Source organism: Pyricularia grisea (genome assembly GCF_004355905.1).
Source record: "Pyricularia grisea strain NI907 chromosome V map unlocalized Pyricularia_grisea_NI907_Scaffold_6, whole genome shotgun sequence".
In the NCBI taxonomy this organism is placed as follows: Eukaryota; Fungi; Ascomycota; class Sordariomycetes; order Magnaporthales; family Pyriculariaceae; genus Pyricularia; species Pyricularia grisea.
Window position 1 is genome coordinate 1090821 of NW_022156719.1, and position 20811 is coordinate 1111631.

The following is a 20811-nucleotide window of genomic DNA, read 5'->3' on the forward strand; positions in this document are numbered from 1 at the left end:
TCAACCATCGGAAAGGGGATTGGGGGGGGGGGGGGGGGGGGGGGGGGGTGGAAAGTTCTGAGCTCCGCGGACCCCCTTTTTATTGTTTTAGTTTCTTAATGCAACATAACGTGTACTCCGCTGTCATCTACATACAACAAGCTGCAGGCTGTACGGACGGATTGGATGATAATAAATGACGCAATGTGAACAGTATTTAAATTCGCAACAGAATAGACAAGATAACCCTTGGTTAAGTGTGCGGTTTGAATTCCTCTTCTCTGTCTTTCAACACGTTGAAGATCCGGAATCAGGCGACAAATTTACTTTACTGTCGATTGTGAGCTCTCTCTTTTGGGGTTGGGGAGGCTGCAAAGTCATGGGTGGGTCACAAAGTCTTGAGCTACATATAGTACACATCTACAGTACGTGTGCAATTTTGGTAAATTATTAACCGGAAACCGCCAGAAATATAATAATTTTAATCCTATTACGCGTACCGTTAAAATACAGGCGAAAAAATTAAACCAAGATTTAACGGAGGTTACACAAATTTTCGGTATTATAAAATTAATTATTTCCCGTACCGAGAAAAAATGGGATAAAAATTATTTATCCAAAAATAAACCCGGCCAAAATAAAACAAGATTATTTATAAATAACGATTTACGCGTATTCGTTCGTTTAATACGTAAATTGCCTCGAATTAATTAAAATCCGCTTTAAAACGAAATGGAAAGCCGCGGTAACCGTTTAATTTATGGCAGTCGTTTAAAAAAATTGAAAACACTCCGTTAAAGGGTGTTAACCGGACTCGATTGTATAAGGCTACCCTGCACCGAAAATAAATAAATAAACAAATAAAACAAATAAAACGGATGCACGTATAAAGCCTTAAATATTACGTCTAATTATATTAAAACGTCAAAAAGGGTTTTTTCCATTATATAATGGAATAAAACGTTTTTAACAAAATAACGCCAAAATTTACGTATTTAGGAAGTTTATAAATTTTATTTTCCAAAACGTTATCGAATTTATAAATTGGCCGGTTTATAATCCAAATTTAAACCCTATATAACACGTATGGAAATTGTTGAAAAATATTATATTGGAAATATTTTTATTTGCAAAATTTGGGTAAAAACCAGCCCAATATTGAAAAATTTACCGTTATAACCCAATTCATATAAAATAGGTTGGATTAGGCTAAAATTAACCATTTTATCAATTTAATGCCGCGTAGGGTTTAAATTGTACGTAATACCAAAAATTGGTATATTAAATATCAAAATGTGTGTAAAATTTTTTATTTTTATGTATTTAATTCTTTTGTAGCCCTCGAATTGAGCTGGTGGACTTACACCAAAGATTGGTGGTCGAAGCCAAGGTGGGGGCGAGATCCGTTGGGTTGCGATATTTTTGCACAGATGCTGTACCCTTGAATGTACCGGCGAGGATTGACCTTGTATATTTTAACAAATCGAAAGTCCAGAATCCGGCCACAGCTCAGTTGTTGATTAAAAAAATAACGGCAGTATCTAATGGGGCTTTACAATTCACGTCTGAGTGCAGGGTAGATCTCAAAACGTGCAAAATAACAGACCAGTTAGTACATCTTGTTGCTTTGCCATGATAAGAGGAAGTTACAGAGATCGATATCTCATTCGGTGGCTTCTATTATACTTTCGTTCTCTGTATTCTTCGCTTTCTAACTGGACAACTACAAATAATATTGCTCAATGCCAAAAGTCTCATTATGAACAGACAATGAGCTTCACGCACTATCATCGTCCAGCCGCCAGATCAGCCACGTCGACCACCCAGCCGGTATAGACGCCAGACGGAGCAGCCAAATTACGCCATGCTCCATGCCCAGTATGTCCAGCCCGGCCAGCACAACGGCGCAGACCAGCGCACTCGCTACCTGCGGGAGGCTTATAGCCATATTGTGCAATCCCTGGGCCCCCGCAGCCCCAGTGCACAGGGAAGCCAACTCGGTGTTGACCAGGGCGAATGGTACCCACATGGTCACGGCCCAGGTCCCACCGATGAGGGCAAGGAGGATGAAGGCCGCGGTGGTAGTTTGCAACGGAATCGTCAGCAACAGGGAGATGGTTGCGAGAAGCTGAGAAGATAGCCAAAGTTTTGGGAGGTTCTCAGGGTTAAGGAGGCGGGTGGTGGTAAAGATGGTTAAAATCAACGTGCAGAGGAGGGTGCCCAAGGCGAAGGATAGGGAGGCATAAGAGGCGTAGTGTTCTGCGCGGGCTTCTGGTCTCAAATGATGAGCTGCTTCGTATAATGCTGTATTTTTATTAGTATGAAATTATTGCGAGCAGATAGAATGAGGCTTTACCTGTTTCGTATGCATATCTTTAGCGCAGGAGTTAGTCAACTTCCATACTCAGGTACAGTCAGGCACCGAAACTTACGTAGACATGTAATATAATACGGGAAACCATCCTAGCCATGCGATTAATTGCACGCCGCAAACCTGACCCGTCAATGGCGGCAACTGTCCCCACCGCCGATAAATCTCACTCGCCTGACACATGGTCACGACTCGTCTGATACCGCCGGCTTGGTATTTTGATCGAGGCGGCGTGGTGTCTGGTACCAATACGCACACGAGCCCGACGGTAACCGTGGACAGCAAGGCCGCGACGAGGGCTAGCTTGAAAAACATGGCCACCGGGTCGGTATCGCGGCGGCCCTGAAGGGTGGAAACGACACCAAGCATGGACAACACCGCGGAGCCGAGAACGTTCCAACGCATGGCCCACGCCGCGGCGGCGGGCTGCTGGGAGGCCGGGCAGACGTCGACGACGATGGCACGGACGCCTACGGAAAAAGCATTTATGGCAAATAGGATTATCAACAAGCAGGTGACGGCCAAAGCGCGAGGTTGCCAAGCGCTGGCGTCCGGCGTGGCTAGCTTTAGTGCGTAGGCCATAACCAATACCGAAAGGCTAACGGTCCCGGCGCCGGCGAGCATAACGGGCTTGCGGCGGCCCCATGGATGTCGTAGTTCGTCGCTTATCTGACCGATTACCGGTTGAAAAAACGCTCCGAAGATGGGACCTAATGCCCATATAAGGGAGATCCACGATGGGTTTATACCGATGGCACGAAGGCAGGGCTGAGTTAATCGGTTGTAAGTATGATGGCTAGGATGAGAGTGGTTGGATGGGATGTACCGTGCCACTGGTTTGCAACAGGAACCAGCAGACCTGCAGCCCGAGGCTGGGACATGTTAAGAGCAGAAGACGGCGTGTGGAAAGCCGTTTGAGTAGCGGTTGCTGGTCCAAATCTTCAATCTCGAACAGGAGCTGTGCGGCTGCTGTTTCGGTTGGGTCGTCTAAGTCAAATGAAGAGGATGCAGAGGATGACATTGTTTGAATAAGTCTGCGAGTAGAATACGATGTGCTGTTTTTACTGAACAGGAGGGGGCTTGGTAAACACAGCCTGAAATAAGTTACATTAAGCTCTGGGCATGTAATATGAGTATAAAAGGCATATTCTGTTTGGTTTGATGCATTATTTCCTAAGAATGGAAAAGTTGCCAAACTGAGAATGAGATGAAAGTAGTCATGTTCTTTCTTTGCCATATACTTATTCAGAGGATACAAGGTAGACCACGGTCCAGAAATAGGGTTTGCCGGGGTTGCCGGGTTTGCCTGCCCGCCCAGCCCGCCTGGGGTACGGGTCTTATGGATCCCAGAACCTACAGGATTACTTTGGGTCTGTGCCTTCGTGCGGTTGTGGGCTCCCTCAAGAGGAGAGGGGCCCTTGAAATCTGGATCACTGGACTTTGTATACAAACTGTATGCAAATATCAGAGTTGAAAACTTCAACTGCATTTCCACAACCACGGCCATGCAATTTATTTTGGGTTTTTGGGTAGGCCGTTATCTGAGTTCTTACATATGCACCTCCTTACTGGAGGGTAAAGCTTTATGTAAAAAAAGAAGAAAAACTTTACAAGTTACAGCGGTTAAGTGAATAACGCTGTGTAATATTTTTGTTATGGGAATTTGGCCAACGACCTATCTTGTTCATACCTGTTTTAATTTGTATCATTTCTGAAAGATTACAGCGTCTGGTGCTGAAGTATATATGTGGTTTTTCCCAATCATGGCCTATTTCAAATAAATTATAAACGGGTGGTTTTCGAGGTGCGGGCAGTTGATGTCCAACATTCTCAAATCTATATACTGGATAAGGTGACCCAGGTTTCAGTGGTGATCCAGAGTTTAGGGACCTCTTCTTTCGAGTGGGCCCACAACCGCACAGCCCTCAAGTACCTACCCTACGACCCTCTCGACCGCTGTTTAAAGCCTAAAACACTCACATTTTGTTCCCATTCCAAACTCGATGCCACCCCGTATCTTTTTACCTTTTTTTCCATTCATCCCCCAATCATGCCTTCGACTGATTACCACCGCCTGTCCGAAGACCTGGAAAATATTTCAATCACAAACGACGACAAGTATGAGCCGCCAAAGAAGAAGTCCCGCGTGAAGCGCGTCTGTGGTGTGCTGGCCGCTGGGCTGGGTTTGGGCCTTTACACGGCGGCCGTGCTCTACTACGCGCAGGAGGTCATTCACAAGCCGTACTGCCCGAGGTTTGCGGCGAGCGATACAGTGCACTTGTGGGTGAGTTTTGCTTCTTTCGGAAGATCCATTTGCACCGGCCATGGTAAATGTAATTAGTTTTTTCTGCTTCCTTTTTTCTGACTGCATACACGGAACAAATAGGACCAGATTGGGTACAAGCCGGCAGGCTTCAACCCCGCCACGCCTCACCACTCCGACAGCTTCCTCGGCAAACCCAGCGCCGAGCTGGATAGAAATTGGCGCAAGCTCCTTCTTAGTAGGTGTTGTCATATGTTTACATCTTGGTGTCTCGGTAGCACATGCTGACGACAGTATCAGCTTTTTCGTCCCGCCTCCCCGATTCCGAGGCACAAAAGCTGGGCGACTCCAACGACGCCATTCCGTTTGACGACGGCAAGGGGGGCTAGTAAGTATACCAAGGCCAAAAGAGATGCAATAGCACAGGAGGCTGACCATGGTAGTGTCGGTGGTATCGCCGTGGTGCATAACCTGCACTGCATTGTACGTCCCTCCCTTCTTCGCCAGCTTGAACATGATGTGTTCTAACACCCGCTCGCCCTGCCACAGAACTACATCTACCAGACCATCCACGAAGAGTATTACTTCCCCAATATAACCGACAAAGGAAAAGCAAAACAGCGAAGTCACCTCAGTATGCAGTTTCTGGTACCCCCAGAGGATGGCGTTGTTCATGAGATGCTAATAGATGAGGAAAGCACACTGCCTCCACCACCTGCTCGGATCGTCCAAATGCCAGGCTGATATGACGCCGGTGCTGCTTCACTGGTCAGCAGACGACTACATTCCCGTCCTTAAGTGGGACGGCGTGCAGCGGTCCTGCGTGGATTGGGATCGGTTGATGAGCTGGGGAGAAGAGCATTCGATGGTTCATTCCGAGACAATGTCGTCGGTTTCTCGTAAGTCATAGTATAGATTCTACCATTTGGATAACGCTGCTTGGAAGCCTACACAGAGCCAACACTAAAACTAAACAAACCCCCACAGACATGAAGCATCCTATTTTTCGGTAAGGAGAGCAGGCCGCCAAAAATATGGTGGTGTTTAAAACTGACAGTTTACATAAAAAATCAGGAATTTCCTTGACGAAAAAGGCAGATTCATTCTGCACAACGTTGAAGGCGTTGTGGATTTTGAGGAGTTTTCCCAGCGCGAGGATTACAAGAAGTGGGCGCGGGAGCAGGGTATCGGCACGGGCAAGGAGGATGCTGAGAAGTTCTTGAAGGAATCTGCCAGGAAGCGCAATGAGCACCGGTACTAACTGGGTTCGTCGAATTTCTTTTGATAGTTAGTTGATGGGGCTTGCGTCGAGTTGTTGCTCCACAACAGCATAAGCTCAGTCTCATCTGCTGTTATGAGCAACTCGTGTGAAAATAGTCAAAAGCATGCGACATAGGTATTCTTGTTTTTTTTTTTTTCAGGATGTGACTTGACAACGGCTCCACTACTCGAGTGCTTACTATGGTGTCGTGCGAAAAAAAAAACCCCCTCCCCTGCCACCGTACGTGTATGCGTGGGCCTTTACCAGCTTTACTGTTTGCGGGAGGAATCAAGTACCTAAATTATTTTTTTCTTCAAAATTATTACCAAAATCGGCAACGCCCACAGGGCCCACATCACTGGACGAAAATGCCAGGGGAGGAATTTTTACCCTTACCACTATAGTAAAAAATAATAATTTACATATCTTTTAAAAGATTTATATGAATAACAATATATTTACCAAATAATCGTTAAAAATAAACGAAATATTTATAATAACGTATTAATACGTAAATTAAAAAAACGGTTTATTTATAAACGGGCCAAAATAAAATCGGTCATTATTATAATATTGAATTTTTATTAAAACAATTTTTATTAGGATTAATTGTTTATAATAAATTAACCGTTTATAAAAATAAAAGGGATTTTATTATTACCAACAAATAAAAAAATATTTCTACCTACGCCGAAAACGACGTAAATAAAATATTCGTTTACAATATTAAAAAATCGTGCGATTTTTCAATTTTTTTATTTTTTTATTTATTTAACAGGTAATTATTTACGAATTTAAAAAAATGCGTATATTGATCATTGATATAAAAAATAACCGGTTTTTATTTATGGGTAAATATACGAGTGGATAAACCACGTGTGGAGCCACGTAATTTTAAAATACGTAACCGAAATTGAACAAATTTTTGTTGGATTGTAAATAGTTACAAATAAATAATTACCATGCATAAGAATACCGTTTAATTTGTTATATTGTTTTTACCGATCGCAGCGATTATTTTATTCCTATTAACAGCAGGGATATGATTCAACTAAGACCCGAAACCTTTTTACTACTTATGTGACCCTTCCAGTCATTTCCCTGATTTGCGTTGCCTACTTTCAAGTTAAAATCATGAGGTTACAAGTGTTATGAAGAGGACCTTCCCCGAAAGGATAATGCAAGAGCCCCATTTGTGCAGCGGGGAAGCTCCAAAAACAACAATAGACATGCGAGAAAAAGACCCGGAATACCCATTTAGCGTAAGCAGGGACGCATTACTAGCACACCGCCAATAATTGAGACTGTACCCAGTACCAGAGATCATCCGCCGGGCTGGCGGGGTCTTGTTAGTCCCGAGATAGCCACTTACTCATGGATGAAGATCGTCAGGCGACAATACCGTTTCGCCCAATGCCGGGCTTGTGAGTACACTCCCACGGGCGTGTACACCTCCCTCCCCCGGGGGCTAGAAGGGGATGTGGACACAACACGACTCTTTTGTCTTTTGCCCCGTCAGGCAGCAATCCAGTCTTGTTGGTCTTGAAAGCGCACACCCACCCTCCCTTCTCCTCTTCCCTCCCCGCTGTAAAATCCCACACTGCTACTTCGTATCTACGTGGTAGGGTGTCAGGGAAAAGAGGGGGATATCCGTTTGTGCGTGCTTCATGTCGGAGGGGATCTCTGCTTGCTTTTGAGACCTCGCATATCCACAATTTGAGTGAGGCTGACACAGAACTAATCTTTGTATGATTACTTTCCTCAACACGTCAGTACAAGCTAAGCAATATGCCAAAGTCATCAAAATCGAGCTCCGAGGGCAGCAGCACCGCTCGCCCATCCTCAGACAGCGATGAGAAATTCGGCCTTCTGAACGATGGGCCGATCGAGCATGTGTCTCGTCCTTCGAAGCTGCGCTGGGTCGTGGCGCTGCTTGCCGCCTCCAATGTTTTGTGCTTTGGCGTGCTGCTATATGCCTTGAGCCCAGCGCCGCCGCCTACGATGGTGGTTTATCCTCCACAGCCGGACTGGTTTCCTCCTCAGCGTGAGTTTCATGCAAGCTTGGTTGTCCGTTGAGACCCGTACGGGGTCGTGCTTTCTCTATCCATTTGCTAAATTGATGATGAAAAAAAAAACTATTCTAGTTCCAATCAAGAAGGTCATGCATAGCGAGCCGCTGTTTGGGCAGGAACCTAATCACGAAAGTATCGCTGCGTGGAACTCGCTTTTACCAAGTAAGTCTTTTCTTTATTTCTTTTGGACGTCCTGAGAAACTGAACAACATAATCCATTTGATTGTGTTTGCTGATTAAATCCATGATTTACGGCAGAGGGCCGCGGCTGGGTGTACATCCGTAACAAGACGGCCCTTCCCGATATGCCCGGGCTGAACCAGTCGCTGCCTGAGCACATTGCACTGCCGTCAGTGTATCACCAGCTGCATTGCCTAGTAAGTCCTTTATTTAACTTACTCTATTTCCTCTCCCTTTTTTTGTCCTTTTATCACGAACCCACCTGCCTCTTTTGCCACCTCGGACTAACGCCCTCTGCAGTATAGCACAATGCGAAGCTACTACGATCTCGTCGACATTGTTAAAAACAACCACACAAAGCGGGAACTGCCCAAAGACCCGACATGGAACAAGGAGCACCTCAATCATTGCTGGGATTATTTGCGGCAAAACATCATGTGTACGGCCGACGTAACACTCGAATGGCACCGGTGGAACGAAAAGGTCGAGGACGGCTGGGGCTACGAGCATCAGTGCAAGGACTGGGACGCGTTGACAAAGTGGGTGCTGGAGAGACGGACCTCAAATAACTGGGGGCTGTTGAGAGGAGAAGGGGAAAGGATCCCGTTGAAGGATGGTCAGCAGCAGTAGGTGAATTGTCTTTGGCAGGAGTCTGTAGCGTCCCCGTGGAACTGGTGTATGTATTAGAGACTTCGCTTTTTTTTGTACATGGATCTACCACTATTTACCAATCCTGTGCTCCTCTTTAGTGACATTTACTTGCTCAAGTGCAAAGTCCGTCTCCAGCTTCTCCCGCAGCACAATCTCCTTCTCGGCGCAAGCCATCAGGACTCCGAATCCGGCAACCGCAATCGCAACATACCAGACCCAGGTGATCGCAGCTTGGAAAACACCAACCACTTCTGCCCTGGTCCTGTCATCCAGCTGCGTCAAAAAGGCCCGTGTTGCAGACCCGTATGCCCTCCCGCCGCCAAGCTGCGACCTGACTTCCTGGTTCGTGATGGAACCCGATAGCGCGTCGAACCGGCCATTGAAGACGGCAGCCGGGACGGTCACGCTCCAGATGAGGGCGAGACTCTGTACAAACGTAAACGCGCTAGTCGCCATGGCCTGGTCGTCCTCGGCCACCGCGCCCTGGAACGCCGGCAGGAGGGTGTTGATGACCAAGCCCAGGCCCAGCGAGAAGATCACCTCGTACCCGACCCACTCGCCGTCGCCCGAGGTGCTCTTTAAGATGCTGAACAGGCCGACCGCGACGCATATGGCCGCGAACCCGGCCACGTGCAGGAGCTTATACCGGCCCACCCGGCTCACCAGGACCACCGCGCAGATGCTGGCGGGCACGGCCACAGTGACCACAGGCAGCATCTGCACGCCGGCGCGGGAAGGCGTCGAGGCCAGGACGCCCTGGAAGTAGACGGGCAGCAAAAAATTGACCCAGCCGCTGAGGAGGCTGCTAATAAAAGCACCGATAGCGAGGGTCGCGCCCGCGCGGTGCGTCACCAACCTCAGCGGCATAACGGGCTGGACGGTCTCGCTCCCGGCGAGGCGATGCTGCAGCAAAACGAACAGTCCCAGACCCACGACGCCAGCAACCAGGGGGCCGATGATGCGGGCGTCCGACCACGGGCGTTCCGCGCCGGCGTAAGTGACGGCGTAAAGCATCGATGCGGTGGCGGCGGTCAGGATGGTATTACCGGCGTAGTCGACCCTCTTAAGCTTCTCGCGCCAGCCGACGTCGGCATCCCTGACGCCTCCTTTCAGGCAAAAAGCCAGCAGCACCATACCGACCACGCCAAACGGCACCGGCAGCCAAAACACCCAGCGCCAGATCCCGGCCTGTGCCAGCACGCCCCCGAGCAGCGGGCCGCTGGTGGCGCCGAGCAGGTACGCGGCCAGAATGATGGCCATGTACATGCCGCGGGAGCGGACTGGGACCAGGTCCGACACGACGATGGCCGCCATGACGTTGATGCCGCCCGAGCCCAGCCCCTGAATGATCCGACCGGCGATCAAATGGGCGGGGGACTCTGCGGCGCCGGAGAGGATACCGCCAGCCACAAAGATGAGGAATGAGAGAACGGTGGGTATGCGGCGACCAAAGAGGTCGGCTAGTTGGCCCATGGGTGGGGCTATTGCTGCGCTGTGAGGAGGGGGTGGAAAGTAGGGGATGTTAAATGAAATGCACTAGGGGACACGGAGTGGGGGGGAGGAGGAGAAGAAAGATTGAGAGGAGAGGTACACGAACCTAGCCAGCGCCGCCCCGTTAGACGCCCATACATACTCGCCACCCATGTTCAGCGCGCTCGCGATGGTCGGCATTGCAGTGGACACGATTGTGGTTTCGATGGAAAGCATCAGCTTGCCGGCGGCGAGGGCGGCAATGACGACCCAGAACCGGAAGCCCTTGGTTGGCTGGGTGGGCTCCGCCACGTCTTCCACATCCGACGTCGTTGGCTGGGACACCGTGGCATGAACGTCGACGGGCTTCTCCGTGCCCGAAGACGTAAATGGGGCTTTTTGTGTCATTGGAAAGTTTGCGTGGGTGGGTTGACTTCAAGGGATGGACACCGGACTGGTGAGAGTGTGATGTGGAATATTCGACGTTTACCCGACTTTTTGGTCCTGTTGAATTGGTTGTCTGTCCGTGATTGGGACGTTTCATACGCTGTGGTTGGCCTCAATATGGCGACTGTATGTCGGTTGAAGATGGATGCCACATCGAAAATTATCAACATGTAATAGGAGTTAAGATTCTTTTTCTTGACGTATGAATCTGTTGAATACTGTCATTCTCGTTTCGTTTGCCCAATTCAGAACAATCAATCTACATGGTGGATACTTTAGCGAAAGTCTGTATGACCAAATGCACGGCGTTTTTGTGGATACGCAACCCTAAGAACAGGCAGGCATGGTGCTCAAAATCCTATCATGTTCCAGAATAATATGTATATGTACATACAGAACATTAATCTCGGCCCGCAACGGAGATCCCCCTCCCCGCTCGCAGTGGGATTCAAGATCCAACTGGGCCGTAAAAGACGACGATATTACCACGGGTGCAGGCAAAAAAAAAACCACCCCTTGCCACCGTATGTGTATGCGTGGGCCTTCACCAACCTAACTGTCCGTGGGGAGTTTCAGGTATTTACCGCATAGTAAATTTTTCATTTATTTGCAAAAAATATTCCCAAAATCGGGAACACCCACAAAATCCACAACGTTATGCTAACTGTTCAGGGGTGGGGATTTTTACCCCTACCATTATAATATAGAATATTAATCTCGGCCCGCAACGGAGATCCCCGTTCCCGCTCGCAGCGGGATTCAAGATCCAACTGGGCCGTAAAAGACGACGATACTAGTTGTGTAAGTGGATAGATAGTATTTGTTGGAGCAGGACAAGCCGGGATTAGGTTGTTCAGGTTTCTTTGCTCCGTATATCTCTGACGAGTTCGGCAGGCTTTCAGTACTACCCTGCTTTGGAAATCCCAGTAATAAATCAGAGGTACCTGTCAAGCAGCCTGATTACACTGGTGCAGTCATGTACCTACCCCTATTGATTGTCGGATTCGAGACTTTCTATTTGTCAGGAGACATAACAGGGCTACCCTAGCTATAATGACATTTTAAACAAGGCATGTCCTCTACTCGGGCGAATCGAATCAATGCTGCATTTGTTTGATTGGTTGAACAATCGGTTTAAATGAAGACCTGGTTTAGTCTTTAATTTAATATTACCCCTATAGTAGTTAGACACCGACAACTGAACCAGCGAATGTGTTGCAGGCCATATTTACCCAAGTCACTGGCATTAGTCATTGGTGGGAGCTCTCATTTTTGACCATATGTTTTCTTTTCGTGCAACACAATGTCCCAGAGTCTCCGAACAGCAGACAAGAAAAACATAAAAATAAAATAAGGGGGAAAAATGGCTGAAGCAAAGGTCGCCTGGGCGTCTCTTCCGCGCAAAGACCAACTGTTAATTCTTTTCCTGGTGCGCTTTTGTGAGCCCATCGTTAAGGTCTCCATCTCGGCGTATGTTTATTTCCAGCTGCAATGGCTGGACCCTTCGTTGCCGAGCGCAAAGGTCGTTCAGCAGGTGACGCTGTTGCAGGCCGCCTATACCGTAGCGCAGGGTTTGGCAAGTATGTTTTTGGGGACCATAGCTGATTCGCCGAGGGGCGGGCGGAAGCTGGTGGTTGTGGTGAGTTTGCTTGGGTCTTGTAGGTTTTTCTTTTCTTTTTTTGATGATGTCGTGGCCATTCTCTTTTGGTGTTTTGATGTTGCTGACCCGTGATGCTCAGTTGTTGCCTGTTCTCTTTTTGGGTTCGTGGCGAATTTTAAACAGGCTATCATCCTCCGCTTTATCGAAGGCCTTACCAATGGAAACGTTGCCATGGTCCGTACCATGACTTCTGAGCTCGTGAAGGACAAGAAGTAAGCTGGCAACCCCATTTGTACAAGCATCTCCATCTGACCCGAGACTTGCTAGGTTTCAAGCGAGAGCCTTTGTGCTTCTCAATATCAGCACCGGATTTGCCATCATCCTCAGTGCACTCGTCACCGCCGTTACAGTCGAGCTGACCCCTAAAGCCCATAGCAGCGGCGGCGGGGTGCTGACTAGATATCCATATGCGTTACCGGCGCTGCTCAATGCCGGATTTCTCCTGATTGTGCTGCTGACGGCGACCTTGTTTCTAGAAGAAGTAGGTAACTACTTGTAGTAGCCTTGATGCTCGTGGCATGACCACAATTAACCGCACCACATGATGATAGCCACTAACCGTATCGCATCCCCCATACAGACATCCAAGCTCGTCCGCACCAGATACGACCCCGGCATTGCCTTATCCCGGTACATCTTGTCGAAGCTAGGACTCGTCCACGGCAGCAGCAAAGAACAAGAGTACACACTCGTCGACGAAGGCGAAGAAATGGCGTTCCTACCCGAGTCAACAACCCAGACGCCAACACCGCCAAAAAAAGTATCGGCAATTCTGCCTACAGCCCGCATGTTCACCAAAAATATGTTTATGACCCTACTCGCTTGCTTCATCTGCGATACGCACTTGACAGTCGCGAGCGTGGCCTTTCCAAACCTCTTGGTAACTCCTGTTTCGACCCTCGAGGAAGAATCTCGCCGACGGCTACCATTCTTTTTCGGCGGTGGCGCTGGCTTCACCCCACTGCCTCTTGCCGCGTACTCGATCATGTACGGCGTCTTTTCCATCCCGCTACAGATGTTCCTCTACCCGCGGCTCGCGCAGCGCCTGGGGCCACTGCACGTCTGGCGCATTTTTTACCTCGCCTTCCCGCTGCTCTACTACGCCTACCCCTTCGCGGCGCTGGTGCCGTCGACCAGCCCGCCACCGGCCGGCAAGATCGGTGCGCCGATCTGGATAGTGTTGACGGCGCTGCAATTATTGACTGCGCTGCTGACGAGCACCGTGTCTCCGAGCCAGACGGTGCTGATTAACTCGGCGTGTCCGCACCCGAGCGCCCTGGCGCGCACGCACAGCGTCGCCTTCGTCCTCAGCACGGCCACCCGGGCCGGCAGCACGGCGCTGGGCGGTGCGCTGTTGGGGTACGGCGCCGCACACAACATCACTGGCCTGGTGTTTTGGCTCTGCGCCGCCCTGGCTGCCTTGGGGTCCTGCCTAAACCCGTTCCTGAAGGAGGGGTCGGGCCATGAGATACGGCTTGCCGGGGATGATTAATGGTCGGGAGATTGGCGAGTCGTGTGTTTTGAGAGGTCCCGAAGGGGGGGNGGGGGGGTGGGGGGGGGGGGGGGGGGGGGGGGGGGGGGGGGGGGGGGGGGGGGGGGTATGGTGGGGCTGCACATGAATGACTTTACGTATTTAACGAGAGCGGTAAAATTGACTGGATGATATATACTACTTTGTGGTTCTACAGAACCCAGGGTCTCAAGACTTCCAACTTCATTCCATCTATTTTAAAATTTTAAATCACACCTCCGCACACAAGTTAAAATGGCTCGCTTCACAGATAAAATCGCCCTGGTGACCTCGGCCGCATCGGGGAGTGGCGCCGCCATCGTCCGCCGACTGGCGTCTGAAGGCGCGACCGTCATCGCGGCCGACAAGACTGGGCAAGATGCGCTTGCCGCCGAGCTGGGACCGTCAGTGATTGCGCGTACTCTCGATGCGGGGTCCGAGGCCAGCATCGCCGAGCTTTCCGAGTACATCCGAAGCGCGCACGGGCGGCTCGACATTCTGGTCAACAACACGGGCATGGGCGGGCCACGCTGCCCGATCCTGGACGTGACGCCCGCCGCCGCCGCCGAAGTGTTCAACTACAACATACTCGGAGCCTACCTGCTCCTGCAGCTGGGGCTGCGCTACATGGCCAGCCAGCCGGAGGGAGGGGCCATCGTCCTCACGGCCAGCATCGCCGGCATAGTCGGCACGCCGCACTCGTCGCCGTATTCGGTGTCCAAGGGGGCTGTCATCGCCATGTGCAAGACGGCGGCCGTGGAGTACGCCAAAGACGGTGTTCGAGTCAATTGTGTAGCGCCAGGCCCGACTGCCGTGCCGATGGTGCAGAGGCTAGGCGACAATGTGAATGATCGGTTCCGCCAGAGAATTCCCCAAGGCAGACTCGCTGAGCCAAGCGAGGTTGCCGGAGTCGTTGCGTTCCTTGCCGACGGCAAAGATGCGGGGCATGTCACTGGTCAGGTGTGGGCCGTTGATGGGGGTTGGACTGCCGCCTGAGTCGCGTGATATGGGCTATGTCGGTGAAATAACTTACCTACATTAGTACAGTGATATTTGGCCAAACTCGAATATCCATTAATACACGTATGTATGTCTTAGCGTGGTAAAGTCAGGCGGATGGAACCTCGGGGAGACAAAAAGATGAAAAAATCCAGCACGACTCGATGGCATCGCTCAAACTGTGAACTGAGATGAGCGGTGACTAGCTGGTCGTAAACTTTTGATTTCCTTGCTACAATGGGTGTTCAAAATTAACGCAACTGTTCCTGTTGATAGGAATAGAGTGATCGCTGCGATCGGTAAAAACAATATAACAAATAAACGGTATTCTCATGCATGCTATCTATCGTTTTGTAACTATTTACAATCCTGCAAAAATCCGTTAAAATCTCTGCTACGTATTCTAAAATCACGTGTTACCACACGTAATCTACCCACACGCATATCTGCCCGCGAATAAATACAGGCTATCTTTTATATTAATTGCAAATATACGTACCCCCTAAACCCGTAAATAATTATTAATAAATAAATAGAGGAAAAATAACGCGTTTGAAAAATCGTAAAATTTTTTAACGTTGCAAACGAATATTTTATTTTAACCGTTTTTTAATAAATAGGGGGAATTTTATTATTTTTTAACAATAATAAAATAATTTTTTATTTACGTAAACGTTTAATTTATTGTAAATAACCAATTACAATACGAAAATTTAATAGGAATTTTATATTATAATAATTACCAATTTTTTTTTAATCCGTTTATAAATAAACCGTTTTTTTTTGGTTCGTAATTTTTTCGTTTTAATTTTCCAATTTACGTTTTATTAAATTTATCGTAAATAAACCATTTATTTTTAACGATTATTTGGTAAATATATCGTTGTTAATATAAATTAAAAAATAATTAAATTATTATATTTTGGTTTAACGGTTTACGCCGTTAATAATTTTACGTTTACCGGCTTTACCCGGCATTTTTTATTTTCGGACCGTTTTGGGGTTTTTACGCCTACCGTTACCGCCGTTATTACCCCCGCCCCTACCGTTATTCTTACCGTTATTCCTACCGTTATTATTTTTACCGGTACCCGTAAAAATAAAAAATTTATTATTATTACTAATACCCGTAAAAATAAAAAATTTATTACCGTTACGCCTATTAATCGGATTATTAAAATTAAAAGTAAATATACGTATTTTTTTTTTTATTTATTTTTCGTTTAATCGTTTAAAATTAATAATTTATATATAATACGCGTTTTTATTATTACCGCCCCCCGCCCCCGTCCCGCCGTCGGCGTAATCCGGCCGAAATTTTATTTGGATTATTTACGTTTTATTTTCGCGGGTAAATAAAGGTCCGATAATTTCGCGATTTACCGCGAAACGAATCCGTTTTTTGGACGGTATTATAAATACGTTTCCGGACATTTTTACGAAAGAATTTCCGTTTTCGCCCGTCCTTTTACCGTCCGTTTTTTAACGGTTATCGCTAAAAACGATAAAATTATAAATTATAATATTTACCGTTTTTTCCTTTTTTATTTAATATTAACGTATATTTTAAACGATTATTAAATAACGTTCTGTCGTTAAAAAAATATTGGAAATTTGGAAAAAAAAAAGGGTAATAACGTAACCGTAACGGTTATATTGGCCGAAAAAAAAAAGGCCAAACGGGCCGTTTTACGGCTTGTAAAAATTTTATTTTAATTTATTAGCTATTCCTTACAAATCCCTTTCGGGGGTTAAAAAATCGTTATTTTTTATATTTTTTTTAAAGGGTAAATGTTAATTTGTACGTTATACCCTATTTATATTATATCCTATATTATAATTTTCCCTCGCATTTTTTTGTTAATTACGTTATATTTAACCTTTTATACGTATCCGTAATTTATTCGTTAATATTAGATTTTTTAACGCGTTATTCGGGTATTTTTTCGTTATAGCGTTTGTAAGGTTATTTAATCCATTAATTTATCGGATTTTTTAAATTTTACGTCTTTCGTATAATTGCTTAATCGTTATAATATCGATTATTAATTTTTTTTTATAATGGTTCCAAATTATATTAAATAATCGTATAATAATTTGAAATTTGTACAAATTACAAAATCTAAAAACGGTAAACCGTTACGCTTATAAATTATTCGGAATATACGCGATAATATAAAATTTATATTTAACCCGTTTATTATACCGTAAATCTCGCTAGCCAAAACGTTACGCGTTATACGTTTATATTTGGTAAAGGACCAGTATATAATATTACCCTATATTTCGAAATTATTTTCGTTTTTATGGTTAATTTCGTTATTATATAAAATTACGTAACCTATTTGTAAATTTAAATTTTTTAAATTGGCGAACAATTCGTTTACAAATACATATAATTTCGTTATTTTTATAAATAATAAAATATATTTTAACCCTTTTTGCTGGTTTTTAATTTGTTATTATAATCGTTTGTTAAACGTTTCGATTTTTATATTTAACGGGTTAACTGTTTGCGCGGCCATTAAAAAATCGAATATAATTTTAGGTTAATAAATAATGGAAATATAAACGCCTTTGGCCCGTTATACCACGTATTATTATTTACGATTTAACGTTTATACGTTTACTAATTCCAGGCGATTTACCTATTTTTTTTATTATATTAATATATCGCCGTTTCGTAATATTATTTTACAACCGTTAAAATTTTTAGCGTTTTCCGCCTGCAATATTTTCTGCGGTTTCGCTAATAACCCTGCTTTTCGAAATTTTGTTTTTTCGTACGTAACAAATTCGGGATCCCCTAAATTTAACGTATCGTTTATTTGTAAATTTATTAGTTTAAACGGACCGTTTTTCGTAATTAAAAAATAAATATCGTATTTAAACGTTATACAATTTAATTATTTTTTATAATAACGTTAATAAATATTAAACCAATATAATTTTAATTTTATTAATCCGTATAACGGTTTATTAATTTTAAAGTAAATTTCCGGCGGGTATTTATATAATAATTCCTTCGGGATTTTTACTAATACGTTTTTAACAAATTGGTTTTTAAATTGGATATACGTTTGGCTAATATTTTTAATTATAAAAACGTAACCAAATTACGTTATTATAATAAATACGATCGTTAAAATTAATTGTTAATTATACCGTATAATTATTGGCGTTTGGATTAATAAACTTTTTTTTTCGCTATTATTATACTTTTAAATAATAAAACGTAATTTTTCGTACGGGCGATTTGCTATTCCCTTAATTTCCCGTACTATTTTAGCACCAAAAATCCGGCTATATATATTATTTTCGTACATTGGTTCGAATATTTTTACGTTTAATAAAATATTTATTTCCGTTATATTTAATTATTCGAATAAAGCTTTTGGCGTTATTATTTTTTTTTCGGCCTTATATTTAATAACCAATTTTTTGGATTGGGTTTTTTTAATTAATATAAACGTTTCGTCGTGATATATTTTAAACCGTTTTTACCTGGTATTACGCCGTTAATCCTTTAAATTAATCGTTATATAAATTGTAAAATTATTTTTAAAGGTAATTTATTATGGGGTAATAGGTGCTTTTATAAAAGGATTTGGCGTTAGTTTAAAAAAAATTTTCGGGGGTTTTAATACCGTTTTTGGGCGCTTTTTCCGCCGTAATTAAACCTCCCTTAAATACGTAAATTCGGCCTAATTATTTTATATATTATTCGGCTATTTTTGGTATTTATAATAAAATTTAACGTACGTATTTTTAAAATCGGAATCGCCGTTGGATAACGTTACCCGTATTATATTTTCGGTAATAAAAATAATTTTATAAAGGTTATTTCAATTACCCTTTTCGCGGTATACTAATATTTCGTTATTTAACGTTAACGTATACGGTAGCCTATCCCCTATATTAAACCCGTTTTTAATAATTAACGCGTCGTTTAATTTTTTTTTTACAATAATTTTTCGAAATTTAATTATAATTTTATTTATTATTCCCGCGCGTTTTACCTGGGTAAACGTTAGGGGTAAATTTATAATTATTTTTAATATAATTTTAAAAATTAATAACGTAAATATTAGCCCGTTCGGTCCGGCGATATTATTAACCGTTTTTACCGCTATTTAAAAGGCAATTCCTTATAAATAATCGTTACCGTATTTTGCCCGGATAATCTTATACGCCCTTTTTAAAGGTATATAAAAACGTTTAATTTTGCTTATAACCCAATACGCTTTTATAAAAATTTAATAATATATAATTTTTAAAAAACGTATTTTTGCGTAAAATTTAATTGTACGGAAATTGGGCCCTGGGTCGAACGTTAATACGTTTGGCAAATTTAAATAAATATCGATCCAATATTATTTTAACGCTTTTTATATTTTTTTGGCTAATATATTAACCAAAAATTGGGCAAATTAAAATATAATATTCGTATCGATTATATAAAATATTGGCCGCCCATTTAAATATATAATATTAACAATAATTTCGTAATTAAAATTAATATTTTTTTTTAAAATAAATTTAAAACGTTACGGTGATTTTCCTTTCTTTTGGCAAAAATAACATATTTTATTAATTATTTAAATTATTTTAAAATCCGCGTTTTCGCCTATACGTTATAATAAACGCTAAAATTTATTAATAAAAAAATGTTTAAAACGTTTGTAAATTCGCCGTAGCTTTTTTTCCGTTAAAAACATTCCCGCAATTTTAAAATCGGTAAAAAATGTAATTTTTTACGCGGTATTATCCAAATAAAACCAGGGGTACCCTTTTTTCCGTTTTACAGGTATTTATTTGCCGTTACCGTAAACGATTTTATTTCGGACGTTATTATAATAAACCTGCAATTTATCCATATTTTTTAACGATATTAAAAACGGTATATTTATTTTTATAATATAAAACGTAATTATCCTTATAAGGGTAGGTATATCGGTAATTTTTATCGATATTACCACGCCGTTTTAGCCAAAACGTATACGTATTTTTCCAATACGTTATTGGTTTATATATAAATTTGGTTTATATCGTTACAATATTACGAATTATTTAAATTTTGCCGTTAAATGTTTAACCGCGCCAATATTTGGTAAAAAACTTTCCCATTCCATACTAATTTATATAAATATATAATTTAAACGATTAATTAATTATTTTATCCTTTATTTTTGTACAGCGTCAAACCTATATTTGAAAAATTCGTTTATTAAAAATTCTATATTTTATACTATTATATAATGGCTAATTATAATGGGTTTTTCGTTTATAAATTTTATTAAATAGCCCTTTAATATTTTTAAATTACTATTGCCCAAATTTTCGTTAAATTCTTCCGCGGTTTGCAAAAACGTTTTATAACCTCGTATATTTTGGTTATAATTTTTTTATTCGCGTTTCCAACGTTTTTTTTAACGCGTTATTTTTTTTTAATATGTTTCTATAATTTGCAATTTTCTTTTTTGCAAATATAATACCCTCCTTTTTTTTATACCCTTTTTTTTGGGGTTTAACCCCTAATTTCGTTTAAATTTTTAAACCCAATTATTTGCGGTATAATGGCCGTTCGTTTCGAATTATTATTTGGTATTTACAATTAACCAAATATTGGCCGTTAATTTATAATTTATTTTCGATAATTATAAACCGGCGTAATTAATTGCAAAGCTTTTCGTACGACCTTTTCCTCGTATTTATAAATATTAATTTTAATTTTGGTATTTTTTATATAATCCGTATCGTATTATTAACAAATTGGTATTTAAATTAATAATTTAATCCCATAATTTTTCAATACCGTTATAATTTATTAAAAAGAATTCCAAAATTTATTTTAGGATTTTATTTTTATTTTCGGGTTTATTTTTTACGGAATAAAACGTAATTAAATTCCAATTTAAATAATATTATTAACGGATAAAATTGGTATC

At 43.1% G+C, this 20811-nt stretch overlaps 5 protein-coding genes across 5 annotated transcripts; 3 read left to right on the forward strand and 2 right to left on the reverse strand.

Moving 5' to 3' along the window:
• Positions 1-1756: 1756 nt before the first annotated feature.
• Positions 1757-3371, reverse strand: PgNI_08277 (uncharacterized protein; the record flags this gene model as incomplete). The annotated part of the gene is made up of 4 exons (XM_031128276.1): positions 1757-2283; positions 2336-2352; positions 2412-3118; positions 3177-3371. 4 exons carry the CDS (start codon positions 3369-3371, stop codon positions 1757-1759), a joined length of 1446 nt encoding a protein of 481 aa, XP_030978792.1.
• A 994-nt stretch (positions 3372-4365) lies between these two features.
• Positions 4366-6010, forward strand: PgNI_08278 (uncharacterized protein). The gene is made up of 8 exons (XM_031128277.1): positions 4366-4634; positions 4737-4851; positions 4914-5001; positions 5057-5096; positions 5163-5247; positions 5312-5512; positions 5601-5622; positions 5688-6010. Exons 1-8 carry the CDS (start codon positions 4401-4403, stop codon positions 5872-5874), a joined length of 972 nt encoding a protein of 323 aa, XP_030978985.1. The 5' UTR covers positions 4366-4400; the 3' UTR covers positions 5875-6010.
• Positions 6011-7662: 1652 nt separating this feature from the next.
• PgNI_08279 (uncharacterized protein) lies at positions 7663-8756 on the forward strand (the record flags this gene model as incomplete). Its single annotated transcript, XM_031128278.1, has 4 exons — positions 7663-7918; positions 8019-8108; positions 8205-8323; positions 8427-8756. The coding sequence occupies 4 exons, from the start codon at positions 7663-7665 to the stop codon at positions 8754-8756; spliced, it is 795 nt and encodes a 264-aa protein (XP_030978986.1).
• A 90-nt stretch (positions 8757-8846) lies between these two features.
• On the reverse strand, positions 8847-10655 carry PgNI_08280 (uncharacterized protein; the record flags this gene model as incomplete). The annotated part of the gene is made up of 2 exons (XM_031128279.1): positions 8847-10269; positions 10375-10655. 2 exons carry the CDS (start codon positions 10653-10655, stop codon positions 8847-8849), a joined length of 1704 nt encoding a protein of 567 aa, XP_030978618.1.
• Positions 10656-12057: 1402 nt separating this feature from the next.
• On the forward strand, positions 12058-14780 carry PgNI_08281 (uncharacterized protein; the record flags this gene model as incomplete). Its single annotated transcript, XM_031128280.1, has 5 exons — positions 12058-12274; positions 12434-12566; positions 12622-12835; positions 12935-13809; positions 14043-14780. The coding sequence occupies 5 exons, from the start codon at positions 12058-12060 to the stop codon at positions 14092-14094; spliced, it is 1491 nt and encodes a 496-aa protein (XP_030979216.1). The 3' UTR covers positions 14095-14780.
• Positions 14781-20811: the final 6031 nt, after the last annotated feature.

What these genes read in the sequence shown, in the direction of transcription:
- PgNI_08278 (XM_031128277.1), top strand. Translation starts at nt 4,401, where the DNA reads ATGCCTTCGACTGATTACCACCGCCTGTCCGAAGACCTGGAAAATATT. An exon ending in TGCATAACCTGCACTGCATT is followed by an intron (nt 5,097 to 5,162) that starts GTACGTCCCTCC and finishes GCCCTGCCACAG; the next exon opens with AACTACATCTACCAGACCAT. An exon ending in AAAACAGCGAAGTCACCTCA is followed by an intron (nt 5,248 to 5,311) that starts GTATGCAGTTTC and finishes AGATGAGGAAAG; the next exon opens with CACACTGCCTCCACCACCTG.